The sequence below is a fragment of the Salvelinus namaycush genome, chromosome 41 (genome assembly GCF_016432855.1).
Source record: "Salvelinus namaycush isolate Seneca chromosome 41, SaNama_1.0, whole genome shotgun sequence".
In the NCBI taxonomy this organism is placed as follows: Eukaryota; Metazoa; Chordata; class Actinopteri; order Salmoniformes; family Salmonidae; genus Salvelinus; species Salvelinus namaycush.
Window position 1 is genome coordinate 19,780,636 of NC_052347.1, and position 15,813 is coordinate 19,796,448.

Here is a 15,813-nt window from a genome sequence, read left to right on the forward strand (position 1 = left end):
CCAAGAAGACTTGAGGCTGTAATCACTGCCAAAGGTGCTTCAACAAAGTACTGAGTAAAGGTTTTGAATTCTTATGTAAATATGATATTTCAGTTTTTTATATATAATAAATTAGTAAAAAATTCTAAAAACCTGTCCTTGCTTTGTCATTTTGGGGTAATGTGTGTAGATTGATGAGGGGGGAAAATGTAATCAATTTTAGAATAAGGCTGTAAAGTAACAAATTGTGGAAAAAGTCAAGGGGTCTGAGTACTTTCCGAAGGCACTGTAAGTGTTTGGATATGGTTCCTGAAAGGGCACAGAGGCAAAGAAAGCGCCAGGCAAGTTCCCATTAGTGTCTCATTACAGACTTTTCAGTGCAATCAGGGTCTGTTCTAATGCAAAGTTAAAATCCTCAAGAGTCCTACACAGACCACCTGTCACTATTATAATCACTCAATGTGCCTCCTCAAAGTGAAGCATACAATGCTCGTAATCACACAGGTGCACTTGAGATATCTAGGAGTTAGTACTAAGTTGTAGTCATGCAGAAAATGAATTTCCCTTAGAGACATTTCATTTTGACAATTCAACATAATTTATTTTTAACTGTTCAATGGCCTAATGAAAGTATGACTCTCAGATTCTCAAATTGTCTCTATTAAAGTCACGCCAGTATTCATCCCTGTCCTATTACAACTGATTACACAATCTGGTCTCAGAGCATGTCGAATAATTCTGCACGTAAATCCATGACACTCCATTTAGTATATGTTTAGTTTCGTATGGTATGCATTCATTTGTTGATGTCCATCACCCATTTCGTATGATATGTTACGAATTACAATTCGTATTATGTCACAAATTTGCAAAAAGGACAATGTTACAAATGTGCAAAACATACAATATGTTATGAATTTGCTAAAAGTATGATATGTTATGAATTCTAGCTAGATGGCTAACGTTACCTAGGTTAGGGGTTAGGGGTAGGGTTAAGTTTAGGAGTTAGGTTAAAGGGTTAAGGTTAGGGTTAGCTAAAGGGGCTATGGTTAGGGGCGTGCTAAGTAGTTGCAAAGTAGCTAAAAAGTAGTAAGTCGTTGAAAAGTTACTAATTAGCTAAAATGCTAAAGTTGTCCGTGATGAGATTCAAACTAGCAACCTTTGGCTTGCTAGACATTTGCGTTATACACGCACCCATCCACCCCAACTTAAGTAATCATCTGTCTTATGTACCCATACCAAACGTAACGTATGATACAAATTTGTGTGCCCTGGATTTAAATGTACTATGTTTCGTCTAGTCTATGAGACCAGGCTGGATTACATAGATCTAATACGCAAGTACTGTTTGCTTACAAACGTTTGAACCAGTCTTCAACTTAATATCTCTCATTCTTTGCAGATGGCATTGAAGCTGAATACTCCTTGCTCCTCTATGACATCATGGCTACAGTCTCTGCCCCCTCCTCTCCCTCTGTCCTCCACCACCTCCTTGATCTCAACTTCTCCTCCTGCCCCTGTCCATCCATCCAGACCCTGAATGCCACCACCCTGCCACCCCCCATCAACCCTCCCTCCTTTGGATTGTCCTGTTTCACCATGACCCTGGGTGGCCTCTCCAACCTAAGCGCCCTGGGCATCCTGGCCAAGTCCTATGTACGCTTCAGACATCGGGCCAAAGCTCCGTTCCTGCTGTTAGTGGGGGCTCTACTGCTAACCGACCTGGCTGGTAATTTGATCCCTGGTGCCTTTGCCCTCCATCTGCACCTGGGTAAGAGTCGGAGGCACAGGGTGGCTGCAGGAATGCGTGACACCACCGAGCCTGCCGGGATGTTCTGCCAACTGTTCGGTGCCAGCTTGGTGTTCTTCGGCCTGTGTCCTCTATTACTGGGCAGTGCCATGGCCGTGGAGCGTTGTATGGGCATTACCCAGCCCCTTCTCCACTCTGCCCTGATCACGGTGGCCCACATGCGTCTGGCTGTCCTCCTGCTGTCCTCCCTGGCCCTGCTGCTGGCCGGGCTCCCCCTGGTGGACGTGGGTAGTTACACAACTCAATTCCCTGGTACCTGGTGCTTTCTGACAGTCCACGGGCCGCTCTCCACGGCTGACGCCAGCCTGGCCCTCACCTTCTCCGGCCTGGGGCTCACGGCGCTCAGCCTCTCCCTGATTTGTAACACCCTGAGCGGGCTGGCTCTGCTGCAGGCCAGGCTCAGCTCCCAGGGCATCAGGACAAACACTACAGCAGCACCAGGACGATATGGAAGAACCTCCTCCTCTCCCCTACGCTCGCTGGATGTAGAGATGATGGCCCAGTTGACAGTGATCACGATGGTGTCCTGTGTGTGCTGGAGCCCCTTTCTAGTGAGTAGCTAGCGCCTCCACTAACATTTGACCTTGTTTATACTGTAGATGGTTTAACATTGGTAGCTTGCTTATCGTAGACAAGGCTTTTGCTTGTTTAAACACAGACACATAAGTGTTTCTAAAATGAATAGTAGATTACAACATATTCACCTCATGGATTCAGGCCCACCTCATATACAGTGTGCCTTTCAGTGACCCACAGTGGCTTTTATGTCCCTAACATCGTGGCTTTTCTGTCCACCATCACCAGATCTCCATCTCTCTGCTGGTGGGTCAGTTCTGTCGCGGCGGGCGAGGCTCCAGCCACACGGTACGTCAGTCAGAGAAGCTGGTTCTGTTGGGCCTCCGCATGGCCACCTGGAACCAGATCCTGGACCCCTGGGTCTACATCCTGCTCAGACGGGCTGTGCTACGCAGGGTCTTCCGTGTCCTCCAACCAGACTCCAGGTCCACCCTGACACAGAGCAGCTCCTGCACTACAGCCTCACGCAGACAGGGGATCGGACTACACTGACCCATGAATGTGTGTAAAGATATTCCCATTTGTGGATACACTCTCTGTGATGAACTGAGTGAAGAGAGAACTAAAAAACACCATGTGAAACAGGTTTGAGATGCTGCACATCGATGCATAGGCCTACAGTACAAGAATGTGGACATATACTCATAGCAGAAGAGCAGTTGGAAATCATGGGATAGTCAACTCATAAACACATTAGAGATGTTTCACTTAGTTTGGTGACCTGTAAACACCTGCAAGCTTTTCAGTCTCTAATTTGTACTACTGTATTTGTGTTGAAAAGCTTGTAAACAGAGAAGAAGAGGCGAAGCGAGAGGGTTTACTCCACCCAAAATCTTTCCATGAAAATAAGACCACGAAGCGAGGAATTTTTGAATGGTCAATGAGAGAGTGTCAAATTTGGTCAACAATTTTTTTTTATTGCTAATTTGCTAAGTGAGGCTTATTTGATCGAATATACGTTTTGTAATGGTTAGGTTATTACACCTGGCATTTCGGCAACTTTGAAAAAAAGTAATTTAAATCAGAGTTCACACGCTTTTTCTGCCCTCTCATTGGCTAGAATGGTCCCACCTGATCTCGCCTCCCACACCTGCTTTCCATCTTTGAGGACATGTATTTCCATTGTTAGATCGGCCACTTGACTATCTTGTCAATATAATAGATCATCTTTGTTGTAACCCACCAGACTGTAATGTTTATGTTTACTTTAAATGCCCGCATGGAATTGCTTCATTGTGATTCAAAATAAACAGGTGCTCCTTCACAAAGTTTCATTTCAACATTTGTAGAACGAATTAGGCTACTGTAGAGGTCAAAACTATTTGACTCATAAGGAAAGTATAGCCTACCTGAGTGCCTCTGTATGACAAAGTAGAGAAAAAGATCAGGGATTTTTTTCATCACACACATATATCGTTTCAGTAGGATATCTGTATACAGTACACAGTATTTGTCTGAATGTGATTTAATATTCTCAATTTGTAGCAGCACCTGCAATCATTGGTCAACTGGATGAAGTGAACCTGAAACAGGCGTGTCAAGAGGCGGATTCCCCTTCGTCATCATAACATCGGCCAATGGGATTGAGTCGGTAATTCGATGAGGAGCTAATGGCTGAGTTCACAGAGAAAGGACGATACTATTTGGGCGGTGCTGTTGGTGGTCGTCGCAATGCAATAACATTCAATATGGAGTACATAGTACTGTGATTCTTATATTTCGGCTACTACAAATAGATAAGTATCCATTAACTGTCTCGTCATTCCATCATTTAGTGAATCTGTTTCGGAATTCTTTAGAGCGCGTAGGCTATGTATTTGATGCATTGTTACATGAGAGGCGTTGTTCTGATAGCAATTTTGTGCGGTGACAGTTAAACTGTCAAACTGTTGTAACATTTAGATACGTATTAATGTAGCAATATTTCAAATGATAAATGTTATCCTTGCAACGAACTCAACAGCGTGTGGTGGCGATTCTAATTTGTATACAAGCCTGGTAGTGGCTAAAGCGCTATTGAACGTTTTGTAGAATACTCGGTTAACTTACTAGGTGAAAGGTTAGGGACATCGCTCTCAAATAGTTCGTCGTCGGGTCGTGTATGATCATAGGTAAGAGACTAGGCCTACGCTCTGTAGGCAGCGCTGCATTATATGATAACATTTTTGCACAGTGCATTTTAACTAGCCTGCCTAAAACAACAAATAAAACACGGTTCTAACACCAACTATACAGTATGTAATCATATAAGCCATGCTATAAGGTCGAGGCTACCTCGCATTTCACTGTTGAAATTAGTCATGTTAGGTAGTCATTTACAGTCAAGTTAGTCATTTTTATAAGAGACTGGTCCAAAAGCACTCTTACCTCTCTGTCATCCACTGCCACGTGTTGTACACCCTCTATCCTTACCCCTCTGCCATTACATTTTAACACCATGCTGTAGGCCTGTCTCTCACTTATCCCACCCTTATAACCCTTTGAAACTCCTCTCCTCCACTGCTAGGATGCGCAATGCGGTGAGTGCCTCTTTGTGTCTGGGATCGCTGGGTCTGCTGCGTCTCTTCGGGGTCCCCTGGTCCTGGAGCTTAGCAGCAGGCTTCGGGGTCTTTCTGGGCACAGGTGGTTGGAAGTACCTCTACATCGTAGTCCGTACTGCCAAAAGAGACCTAAAGTGAGTGCCTTTAATTTCTTAAGAATATGTAGTGTGCTTGCGTCAACTTCTACTACCATAAAAAACACATTTAGACTGCTGAAGCAGGCACACACATTTTCTTCAGGAAATGTACATTTTACTAGTTAGTCATCATCACTATAGGTAATGGTAAAATAGTAACATTCCCTCCCTAATCTCCCTCTCTGTACTCCTTCCAGTGGCCTTTACGTGTTGTTACGAGTCAAGATAGCCCTGTGGCACCACCTACGGCGCAACAGCAATATCCCCTCCATCTTTGCCCAGACGGTTAAGCAGCACCCAAATAAACCCGCCCTCATCTACGATGCCACAGGAGAGACGTGGACCTTCACCCAGCTGGACCTGCTGTCTAACGCTGTGGCCCAATGGGCTCTGGCCCAGGGCTGGACCCCGGGGGATGTGGTGGCCCTCTTCATGGAGAGCCGGCCCTTGCAGGTGGCCCTCTGGCTAGGCCTGGCCAAGGTGGGGGTGGAGGCAGCACTCATCAACTTCAACCTGCAGAGGGACGCTCTCCTGCACTGTGTTGGAGTGTCTGCGTCCAGAGGGATCGTATTCGGAGCCGAGCTGGCTGGTGGTAGGTGGGATTCAGAGATGGGGAAATGTAGGGTTTGGTGTTTGTATTCACAAAGTGTCTCAGAGTACGAGTGCTGATCAAGGATTGGGTCACCCCTCTTATTCATTATGATTTAAAAGGCAAAACGGGTCCTAAATCAGTCAATGCAGGCTTCTTATTGCAAGCATTCCAAAGATAATTTCCAATGTTCTGATGGCCTGTTGCAATATTCCATCTCAGAATTCTGTCTCTGTACATCTGGGTGGGTCAACTGTCTGGCAACAGTCTTACGTCTGCTTATTTCAGACATCTAACTATCATTATAAAGCGTTCCAACAATTTTTTTCTGATGGTCTGTTGCAATATTCCATCTCAGAATTCTGTCTGTTGATTCTGTCTGGGTGGGTCGACATTCTGTCTGGCAGCAGTGTTCCGTCTGCTTATGTCAGTATTCTGTATGGGTCAACAGTGATGTTCTGTCTGCTCATTTGTTTTGTTGCACTTTTATTGTCAACATTTTATGCATAATGCATCAGTACACTATCTTTCTTGTAATTATGATTTGTCTCTTCCCTTGACCAGGTAGTTAATCGATAACTACCTTTCAATTCTGTGTTCACTCTCCCAGTGAAAGTCCCCTTCTGAAATATCCTGTGGCTCACTCCTCTATTCTGCCTCTTCTATCCTTCTCCGTCTTCTATCCTTCTCCGTCTTCTCTCCCTCAACTCTTCTATCCCTCTTCTATTCCTCTTCTATCCCTCTACTCTCTCTCTACTCTCCCTATCCCTCTTCCTATTCTCTTTCTCCCCCTTTCTCTCTGCCTCTATTTCTCGCACTCCTCTATCTCTTTGTCTCCTCAGCCATGTTGGAGGTGAGCTCATCCCTGAGCCCGTCGATGGTGCGGTTTTGTACAGGAGAGCTCAGTGTAGACTGTCTGGCCTCCTTGGCTGCCCAGAATCTGGACTATATCCTGGCCTCGGCCCCTACACTGCCCCCTCCTCCCTGCATCCCACCCAAGAGCTTCAATGGTGAGTGTCCTCCTTCCCCTCACATCTTATTGTTCATCCAGTCTCCTATAACTTACCTGTGGCTGGACACTTATTTTGAAGCATTTCAGAATGTAATATTGTGTATAACATCATAATACTACACACTACTATGCTCTCTTGCTGCCAAGGTAACATATACCTCACAATCTCTGGCCAGTCTCCAACAAGATAAAATGTATCTCGCCATATGTAAAACAGTTTAGCTAGAGTCCACAACTATCTGCTAATACCCATCTCACATTGACAGCTTAGTAGGTCAGAGCTGACGGGTAAAATGAGCCCACATGAAAAAATATGGATCTGTATGCATGGAGTGTTTTCCATGTGAATATTCCACTGTCATCCTAACTTTTTCAAGTGAAATAAAACAGTTCAGTCACTTTTCCTTGTCACTCACTGTCTCGCTCAGACAAAGAGCTGTAATTACCAAGACTAAATTGTAAGCTCTTTCCCTAAGATGATTGATCCATCCCAATTTCCTGGTGATTTTGTATTCTACTCAGTCCTGGTTATTTTTTGGTATGCATGTCACAGATTCAATTTAGGGCAGATGTGGCTTTGATTGACAGCTCCAGGTGTCAGCTGAGCTTTGAGTAAATAATGTGTTTTTAGTATGAACTTATCTCCAGGGCAAATTAACTTCTCCTCACATACCCTCAGCCAATTCCATGTATTTTATTTATTCCAGTACTAGCGTACCTGATTTAACCTGTCAACTAAACATCAAGCCCTTGATTAGATGTATCAGGCCTCCTGAGTGGCGCAGCGGTCTAAGGCACTGAATTTTGTCCCATTCCTCCTGACTTAGCTGGTGTAACTGAGTCAGGTTTGTAGGCCTCCTTGCTCACACATGCTTTTTCAGTTCTGCCCACAAATTTTCTATAGGATTGGGGTCAGGGCTTTGTGATGGCCACTCCAATACCTTGACTTTGTTGTCCTTAAGCCATTTTGCCACAACTTAGGAAGTATGCTTGGGGTCATTGTCCATTTGGAAGACCCATTTGCGACCAAGCTTTAACTTCCTGACTGATGTCTTCAATATATCCACATAATTTTCCTACCGCATGATGCCATCTATTTTGTGAAGTGCACCAGTCCCTCCTGCAGCAAAGCACCCCCACAACATGATGCTGCCACCCCCGTGCTTCACGGTTGGGATGGTGTTCTTCGGCTTGCAAGAGTCCCGCTTTTTCCTCCAAACATAACAATGGTCATTATGGACAAAAAGTTATATTTTTGTTTCATCAGACCAGAGGACAGACCAGAGGCTTTTTTATGGCGGTTTTGGAGCAGTGGCTTCTTCCTTGCTGAGCGGCCTTTCAGGTTATGTTGATATAGGACTCGTTTTACAGTGGATATAGATACTTTTGTAACTGTTTCCTCCAGCATCTTCACAAGGTCCTTTGCTGTTCTGGGATTGATTTGCACTTTTCGCACCAAATTACGTTCATCTCTAGGAGACAGAACGCATCTTTTTCCTGAGCAGTATGACGGCTGCGTGGTCCCATGATGTTTATACTTGCGTACTATTGTTTGTACAGATGAACGTGGTACCTTCAGGTGTTTGGAAATTGCTCCCAAGGATGAACCAGACTTGTGGAGGTCTACAATTTTTTTCCTGATATCTTGGCTGATTTCTTTTGATTTTCCCATGATGTCAAGCAAAGAGGCACTGAGTTTGAAGGTAGGCCTTGAAATACATCCACAGGTACACCTCCAATTGACTCAAATTATGTCAATAAGCCTGTCAGAAGCTTCTAAAGCCATGACATCACTTTCTGGAATTTTCCAAGCTGTTTAAAGGCACAGTGAACTTAGTGTATGTAAACTTCTGACCCACTGGAATTGTGATACAGTGAATTATAAGTGAAATAATCTGTCTGTAAACAATTCTTGGAAAAATTACTTGTAATGCACAAAGTAGATGTCCTAACTGACTTGCCAAAACTATAGTTTGTTAACAAGACATGTGGAGTGGTTGAAAAACGAGTTTTAATGACTCCAACCTAAGTGTATGTAAACTTCCGACTTCAACTGTATATATTTATTTATTTTTATCAGATGTACTAGAATGGGAATAGATTGAATAAGTGGAACAGGCTGGGAGTACTTGAGGAGAGGTTTGGGAAACTTTCTCTGGGGTATGGCTTAGTCAGTCTCAGGCGTATCAGTGGGCAGCCCAGTCAGTCAACTGGCCATCCCGGAGAGTATTATGGAGATGATGGGGTTTTGCTAAATGGGCTATCTGGGGTCTCTGTGCTCTCATTTAGGACAGTGTGAGTGGGTGTCCGGATCTTGGTTTGCGTGGGTACCAGTTACCACTTGTCTCTCTGTGGTTGTGAGTAGAGGTCGACCGATTAATCGGAATGGGGGCCGATTTCAAGTTTTCATAACAATCGGAAATCGGTATTTTTGGAAACCGATTTGGCCGATTTAAAAAATAAAATAAAAAATAAAAAAATAAAAACATATTTTTTTTACACCTTCATTTAACTAGGCAAGTCAGTTAAGAACACATTCTTATTTTCAATGACGGCCTAGGAACGGTGGGTTAACTGCCTTGTTCAGGGGCAGAACGACAGATTTTTACCTTGTCAGCTCGGGGATTCAATCTTGCAACCTTACAGTTAACTAGTCCAACGCTCTAACCACCTGCCTCTCATTGCACTCCACGAGGAGCCTGCCTGTTACGCGAATGCAGTAAGAAGCCACGGTAAGTTGCTAGCTAGCATTAAACTTATTTTATAAAAAACAATCAATCAATCATAATCACTAGTTAACTACACATGGTTGATGATATTACTAGTTTATCTAGCGTGTCCTGCGTTGCATATAATCGATGCAGTGCGCATTCGCGGTAAAAGGACTGTCGTTGCTCCAACGTGTACCTAACCATAAACATCCATGCCTTTCTTAAAATCAATACACAGAAGTATCTATTTTTAAACCTGTATATTGGTATATGCGATAATAATAAACGTTTTGTTTTCGAAATTATAGTTTCCGGATTTGACCATATTAATGACCAAAGGCTCGTATTTCTGTGTGTTATTATGTTATAATTAAGTCTATGATTTGATATTTGATAGAGCAGTCTGACTGAGCGATGGTAGGCAGCAGCAGGCTCGTAAGCATTCATTCAAACAGCACTTTCGTGCGTTTTGCCAGCAGCTCTTCACTGTGCTTCAAGCATTGCGCTGTTTATGACTTCAAGCCTATCAACTCCCGAGATTAGGCTGGTGTAACCGATGTGAAATGGCTAGCTAGTTAGCGGGGTGCGCGCTAATAGCGTTTCAAACGTCACTCGCTCTGAGACTTGGAGTAGTTGTTCCCCTTGCTCTGCATGGGTAACGCTGCTTCGAGGGTGGCTGTTGTCGATGTGTTCCTCGTTCGAGCCCAGGTAGGAGCGAGGAGAGGGACGGAAGCTATACTGTTACACTGGCATACTAAAGTGCCTATAAGAACATCCAATAGTCAAAGGTATATGGAATACAAATGGTATAGAGAGAAATAGTCCTATAAATACTATATTAACTACAACCTAAAACCTCTTATCTTGGAATATTGAAGTCTCATGTTAAAAGGAACCACCAGCTTTCATATGTTCTGAGCAAGGAACTTAAACGTTAGCTTTTTTACATGGCACATATTGCACTTTTACTTTCTTCTCCAACACTTTGTTTTTGCATTATTTAAACCAAATTGAACATGTTTCATTATTTATTTGATGCTAAATTGATTTTTATTGATGTATTATATTAACTTAAAATAAGTGTTCATTCAGTATTGTTGTATGTGTCATTATTACAAATAAATTAAAAAAATCGGCCGATTTAATCGGTATCGGCTTTTTTTGGTCCTCCAATAATCGGTATTGGTATCGGCGTTGAAAAATCATAATCGGTCGACCTCTAGTTGTGAGTGTCAGTCTCACTGTTGTAAATAGAATGTGTTGTTTCAGTCATGTTATTTAACCTTCCCTTCCTCTCTCCATCCTCCCCTGCTTCCCTCTTCCCTCCCTTCCTTTTATCCTTCCTCCACCCTCCCATTTCCCCCCCGTCCTTCTCTTCACCCTCTCCTTCTCTTTACCCTTTCCTCTCTCCTCTCTCCATCCTCCCCCACAACCACCAACCCCAACAGATCGTCTGTTCTATATATACACCTCAGGCACCACAGGACTCCCTAAAGCTGCCATAGTGGTGCACAGTCGGTGAGTCTCTCAGTCTCAGCATCCTAATATCCAGCAGCGATACACTTGTCTGGTGTGTTTCTGCGTATGGTAATTCCCAATGCTATAGCATAGCTTAGCACCCACTGCATTCATGTATTTGATTATTGAATCCTTTTTGTGTTGTTCTATCTTCAGGTATTACCGTATCGCTGCTTTTGGCTACCATGCTTTTCGCATGCGCCAGGATGACATCATCTACGACTGCCTTCCCCTCTACCACTCTGCAGGTGTGTGTGTCTTCTCATCATCCATCTCTCCATCTTTTGCTTCTGTCTCATCACCTTCCACCATCTTTCAGGAGTCGTTTGGTCTGACAGTGTGGTCCTGATTCTCCTCCCCACCCTACACCCTCACTGGCTGTCCAATGTTCCTCTCCTTTACAGGTAATATCATGGGTGTAGGCCAGTGCCTCATCAATGGACTCACTGTGGTGGTGAAGAAGAAATTCTCTGCCAGTCGCTTCTGGGAAGATTGCATCAAGCACAACTGCACTGTAAGTAGAAAAAAGCTTATGTATCCTTTTCTATGAGCATAGGAAGAACATCCTGACTCTTGAGTGGTTGATGTGCAGCTATAAGATTTGATTGAAACCCGCATTGAATTTAAATCTGATGTCTATGCTGTTCCCCATCCGTCCACTAGGTGGTGCAGTACATAGGGGAGATCTGTCGCTACCTGCTGTCCCAGCCGGTGCGGCCATCTGAGAAGGGTCACCGGGTTCGCCTGGCGGTGGGGAATGGGCTGCGCCCTAGCGTCTGGGAGGCCTTCACCGAGCGCTTTGGGGTGGCCCAGGTTGGGGAGTTCTACGGAGCCACCGAATGCAACTGTAGCATCGCCAACATGGACGGCAAGGTAGGGGTCATGGGCAATGTTGTCAACTGCCTCAATCAACAAGTATGTAAATAATAGAGAGCAATATATTTTTGCTAATGACTGAAACTTTTATAGAGCCACAATACAATGTGGTATACCTCAAGGACCTATTCTTGGGCCATTATTATTTCTTATTAACATAAAAGGATCTTCCTGTGGTATCAAATACTTTTTATGTCTTCTCCACTGACAAGGTGGGAGCTTGTGGGTTCAACAGCCGCATCCTGCCCAATGTGTACCCAATCCGCCTCATGAAAGTGGATGAGGAGACCACGGAGCTGGTGAGGGACAGGCACGGCCTGTGTGTGCCCTGCCTTCCTGGTAAGTAAATGGGCACCGATATCGAAAATCTAAATTTTTAGACACGATATCGATAAATATAGGACTTTTACAAAACCAACTGTGTGAATGTTAACCTGGGTAACTGTAAAGCATGTTGTGAAAAATGTATGTAAAAAGGGATTCATAACTACACTTGGATAGATTGACCTCTCCATGTACGACTCCTCTCTTCAGGGGAGCCAGGGCTGCTGGTGGGAAGGATCAACCAACAGGACCCGCTAAGGAGGTTTGATGGCTACGCCAACCAGGACGCCACCAGGAAGAAGATCGCCAACAACGTCTTCAAGAAAAATGACTCGGCATATCTGTCAGGTAAACCCACAGGACCTTAGTGTGATTAAACAATAATTATGGAGTTAATGTTTACTTTGATTATCATACTTGGAATTAATGCTATTATATCAGTCCTTATCTTTACCACAATGTAATGTGTCATTAACTCACCTTTCTCTACCTCCTCCCAGGGGATGTGTTGGTGATGGATGAGCTGGGCTACATGTACTTCCGGGACCGCAGTGGGGACACGTTCCGCTGGAGAGGAGAGAATGTCTCCACCACCGAGGTGGAGGGAACACTGAGTGGTCTGCTGGGCCAGGCCGATGTGGCTGTGTATGGGGTAGCTGTACCAGGTGAGATGACGTTCACATTATGTGCACCATGTTACATGTATGATAGTGACAGGAGGTGAAACCAGGAGGTACTCTCCACTTAAAGGCCCAGTGCAGTCAAAATTCTGTTTTCCCGTGTTTTGTATCATTGTACAGCTGATGAAACAAACTGTAAATGTGTTAACAAAATTGACCAGTGCTATTTCCTGATAGTTGCTGGTTGAAAATATAATCTACACAGGAACTTCTAATCAGCAGGTTTTGCATGGGTGGAGTTTCGGCATGCCTGGTGACATCACCAGGTGGTAATTATAGTTAATTAATCAACCAATAAGAGTTCCAAACCTCTGCCAGTAACAGCTAGTTTTCAGTTGTCTCCTCTCCAATCAAACCACTCCCAGGCAAAATTCTTGCTTGAGAAATAGTTTTTTGCTAAAAAAAAGCAAATTTTTTTTTTTTTTTTTTTTTAATTTTATTGGAAAAATATCACTATTGTACTTAATTGTTACCCAGAAATTATTTGATATTGATGTAAAAACAGCTGAATTGGGCCTTTTAAATGTTGATTTGACAGCATTGTTCCTGTTAAATAAATGTTAAAATCGGCCAGTCAACAGGGAGGTTGAGTGATTAGGAAGACTTGTCTTTGGCCCTTTGCAGCATGGTGTTGTGAAAAGCCTGACGTGTATGTTTGTCTCCCCGTAGATGTGGAAGGGAAGGCAGGGATGGCTGCCATCGCAGACCCAACAGGGACATTTGACTGTGATGCGTTCCTGCGAGAGGTCCAACAGGCCCTGCCTCCTTACGCCCGCCCCGTGTTCCTACGCATCTCCCCACAAGTAGACACCACAGGTGAGTGGACTGGACACAAGGCTAATTCTGTGAAATATCGATCAATTGTATTTTTTATCATGCCTTGCATGAAGCGTCTAATGCTCATTCCAAGAAATAATAAAATATATTAATGACCTATTTTCTTTGTTTCCCTCCTCCTAGGTACCTTTAAAATCCAGAAGATCCGGTTGCAGAGGGAGGGATACGATCCGCGCTTATCAACCGACCAGATCTACTTTTTGAACTCCAGAGCAGGGCGTTATGAGGCTGTGAATGAGGAGCTACACAGTGCTATAGTGGAGGGTAGAATGGCTCTATGAGATGGACTACTTTAAGCTGGGTTTACACAACACGTTTATGAGGCTGCTTTGAGCCACAGCTTGTTGTTGCTACGTTAAATCTAATCACATAACTGTTTTCGCGAGACAAGGTGGTATGGACAATCCTCACGACCAAGTGAGTAATCTTGTAGTGTGTGACCCCTGTCTGTGCCACATTGTTAGGATGGCACCACTACGTTGGCAAGACAACAAAATACTACAGGAAAGACGGTGGTTTAGTGCGAGAGGCTCAGCCATGTTATGATCTTGAAAGTCATGTAGTGCACACCCGGCTTTAGGAAAGTGACTGTCGAGGTGTCAGATACTGGAGACTGTGATATGCTGGAGTGGAAAAGCCTTATCATGCCGTTATAATACATTGTAAGACTTGTCATAAGCATGCATGACCCCTTATGTCTTATCAACTCATAATGATCCTGTCTAAACATCTGGCAATTTTTTGTCAGTTGATATTTTCATACGTTGTGAAAAATAACATAGTATTATAAAGGCTAATCTGTGCTTAGAACACGTTATAAAGCATTACACCTGCAGGCTTTAAGTAGTGTTATTGCTGAAGTCTCCATGTATTAGTGTTTCTCCCTACACCAGGCCCCTGGATCTAGTCTAGATCAGGGGACCGAAGGGCTACTGATCAATCAATAGGGAACTGTTAGAACTGTTACAAAACCATGTTTTATCAATAACGTCCAAGGACAAGGTTGGATGAGGACTTTTTCCCCCTTTTTTATGTCTTGTTTCTTAGTTTAGCCAAATTAAAACGTTCCAGCCTTCAACACTACAATGCACATAGAGTAGAGCAAGTTTTTACATGAAACCAGGATGTCTGTTACAATGACAGCATTTGTCTGTTTGTTACAATGACAGTGTAAAAGAGATGGGACTGAATATACCACAGTCGTTGAGATGGTGTTCCAGGCTATTTGCTCCCAACCTTGTAATAGTAGTGTGCCACCATGTAAAGAACAAAATAGTGAACAGGTTTTTAGCAATAGTTGCGTGTCCATGTTGGATGAGGTGTTGCTACCTGTGTGCTAGTAGTATGATAGAACATGTCACAGCTGAACATGCCTCTTATTCCAAACACTAACTGTAGGAGTTTTGATTGCAAGATTATTTTTTTTATTATGTAAAACTAAACCTGATTACGTAACATGTTTGAAGTAATGGATGATATGCACTGACTGACCACTCAGGTTCACACACATTGATATTATGTGCCTTGTGGGAACCCTGTGGAAGCCCTGTGGAACCCTTGTGGGAACCCTGTGTGTCCTGGAACTATTGGGGGTTTATGCTTAACCTGACTAAGGAACTCCAATACATAAGAAAGAACATTATTTAAACAATATCTTGAAAATCTGTCAATTAGTCAGCGATCATGGTTGCCCTATTATTATGTAATAAAGCAATTTCTCAGAGTAATATTGTAGATAGAATTGATTGGGAACATTATTCTAGCTCTCCATTTTCATACATTTGTTTAGGTGTAAAATAAAGGTTTGTAAAAGACACCAGTGTTGTTTTACTTTGTGATTCAGAACAGAGTTATAAGGGCTCTGACATTCTAGGACAAACTTGTATCTTTTTAGGGCTGCTAACTAGTTTCAGGTCTACCTATTTCAAGACTTGCTACTTTTCAAGTCAACATGTACACTGACTGTCCAAAACATTAGGAACACCTACTCTTTCCATGACAGACTGACCAGGTGAAAGCTATGATGCCTTATTTATATCACTTGTTAAATCCACTTCAATCAGTAGATGAAGGGGAGGAGACAGGTTGAAGAAATACTTTTATGCCTTGAGACAAATGTGTATGTGCTATTCAGAGAGTGAATGGGCAAGATAAATGGGGTATGGTAGTAGGTGCCAGTGGCACCGATTTGAGTGTGTTGAGAACTGCAACGCTGCTGGGTGTT

At 43.4% G+C, this 15,813-nt stretch overlaps 2 protein-coding genes across 2 annotated transcripts; both read left to right on the top strand.

Moving 5' to 3' along the window:
• Positions 1–1,422: 1,422 nt before the first annotated feature.
• On the top strand, positions 1,423–2,857 carry LOC120034275 (prostaglandin E2 receptor EP1 subtype-like). The gene is made up of 2 exons (XM_038980780.1): positions 1,423–2,340; positions 2,594–2,857. Exons 1-2 carry the CDS (start codon positions 1,423–1,425, stop codon positions 2,855–2,857), a joined length of 1,182 nt encoding a protein of 393 aa, XP_038836708.1.
• Positions 2,858–3,980: 1,123 nt separating this feature from the next.
• LOC120034531 (long-chain fatty acid transport protein 1-like) lies at positions 3,981–15,398 on the top strand. The gene is made up of 13 exons (XM_038981125.1): positions 3,981–4,476; positions 4,872–5,039; positions 5,240–5,634; positions 6,474–6,641; positions 10,803–10,872; positions 11,029–11,120; positions 11,277–11,386; positions 11,536–11,745; positions 11,961–12,087; positions 12,283–12,420; positions 12,573–12,737; positions 13,422–13,568; positions 13,713–15,398. Exons 2-13 carry the CDS (start codon positions 4,873–4,875, stop codon positions 13,868–13,870), a joined length of 1,947 nt encoding a protein of 648 aa, XP_038837053.1. The 5' UTR covers positions 3,981–4,476; position 4,872; the 3' UTR covers positions 13,871–15,398.
• Positions 15,399–15,813: the final 415 nt, after the last annotated feature.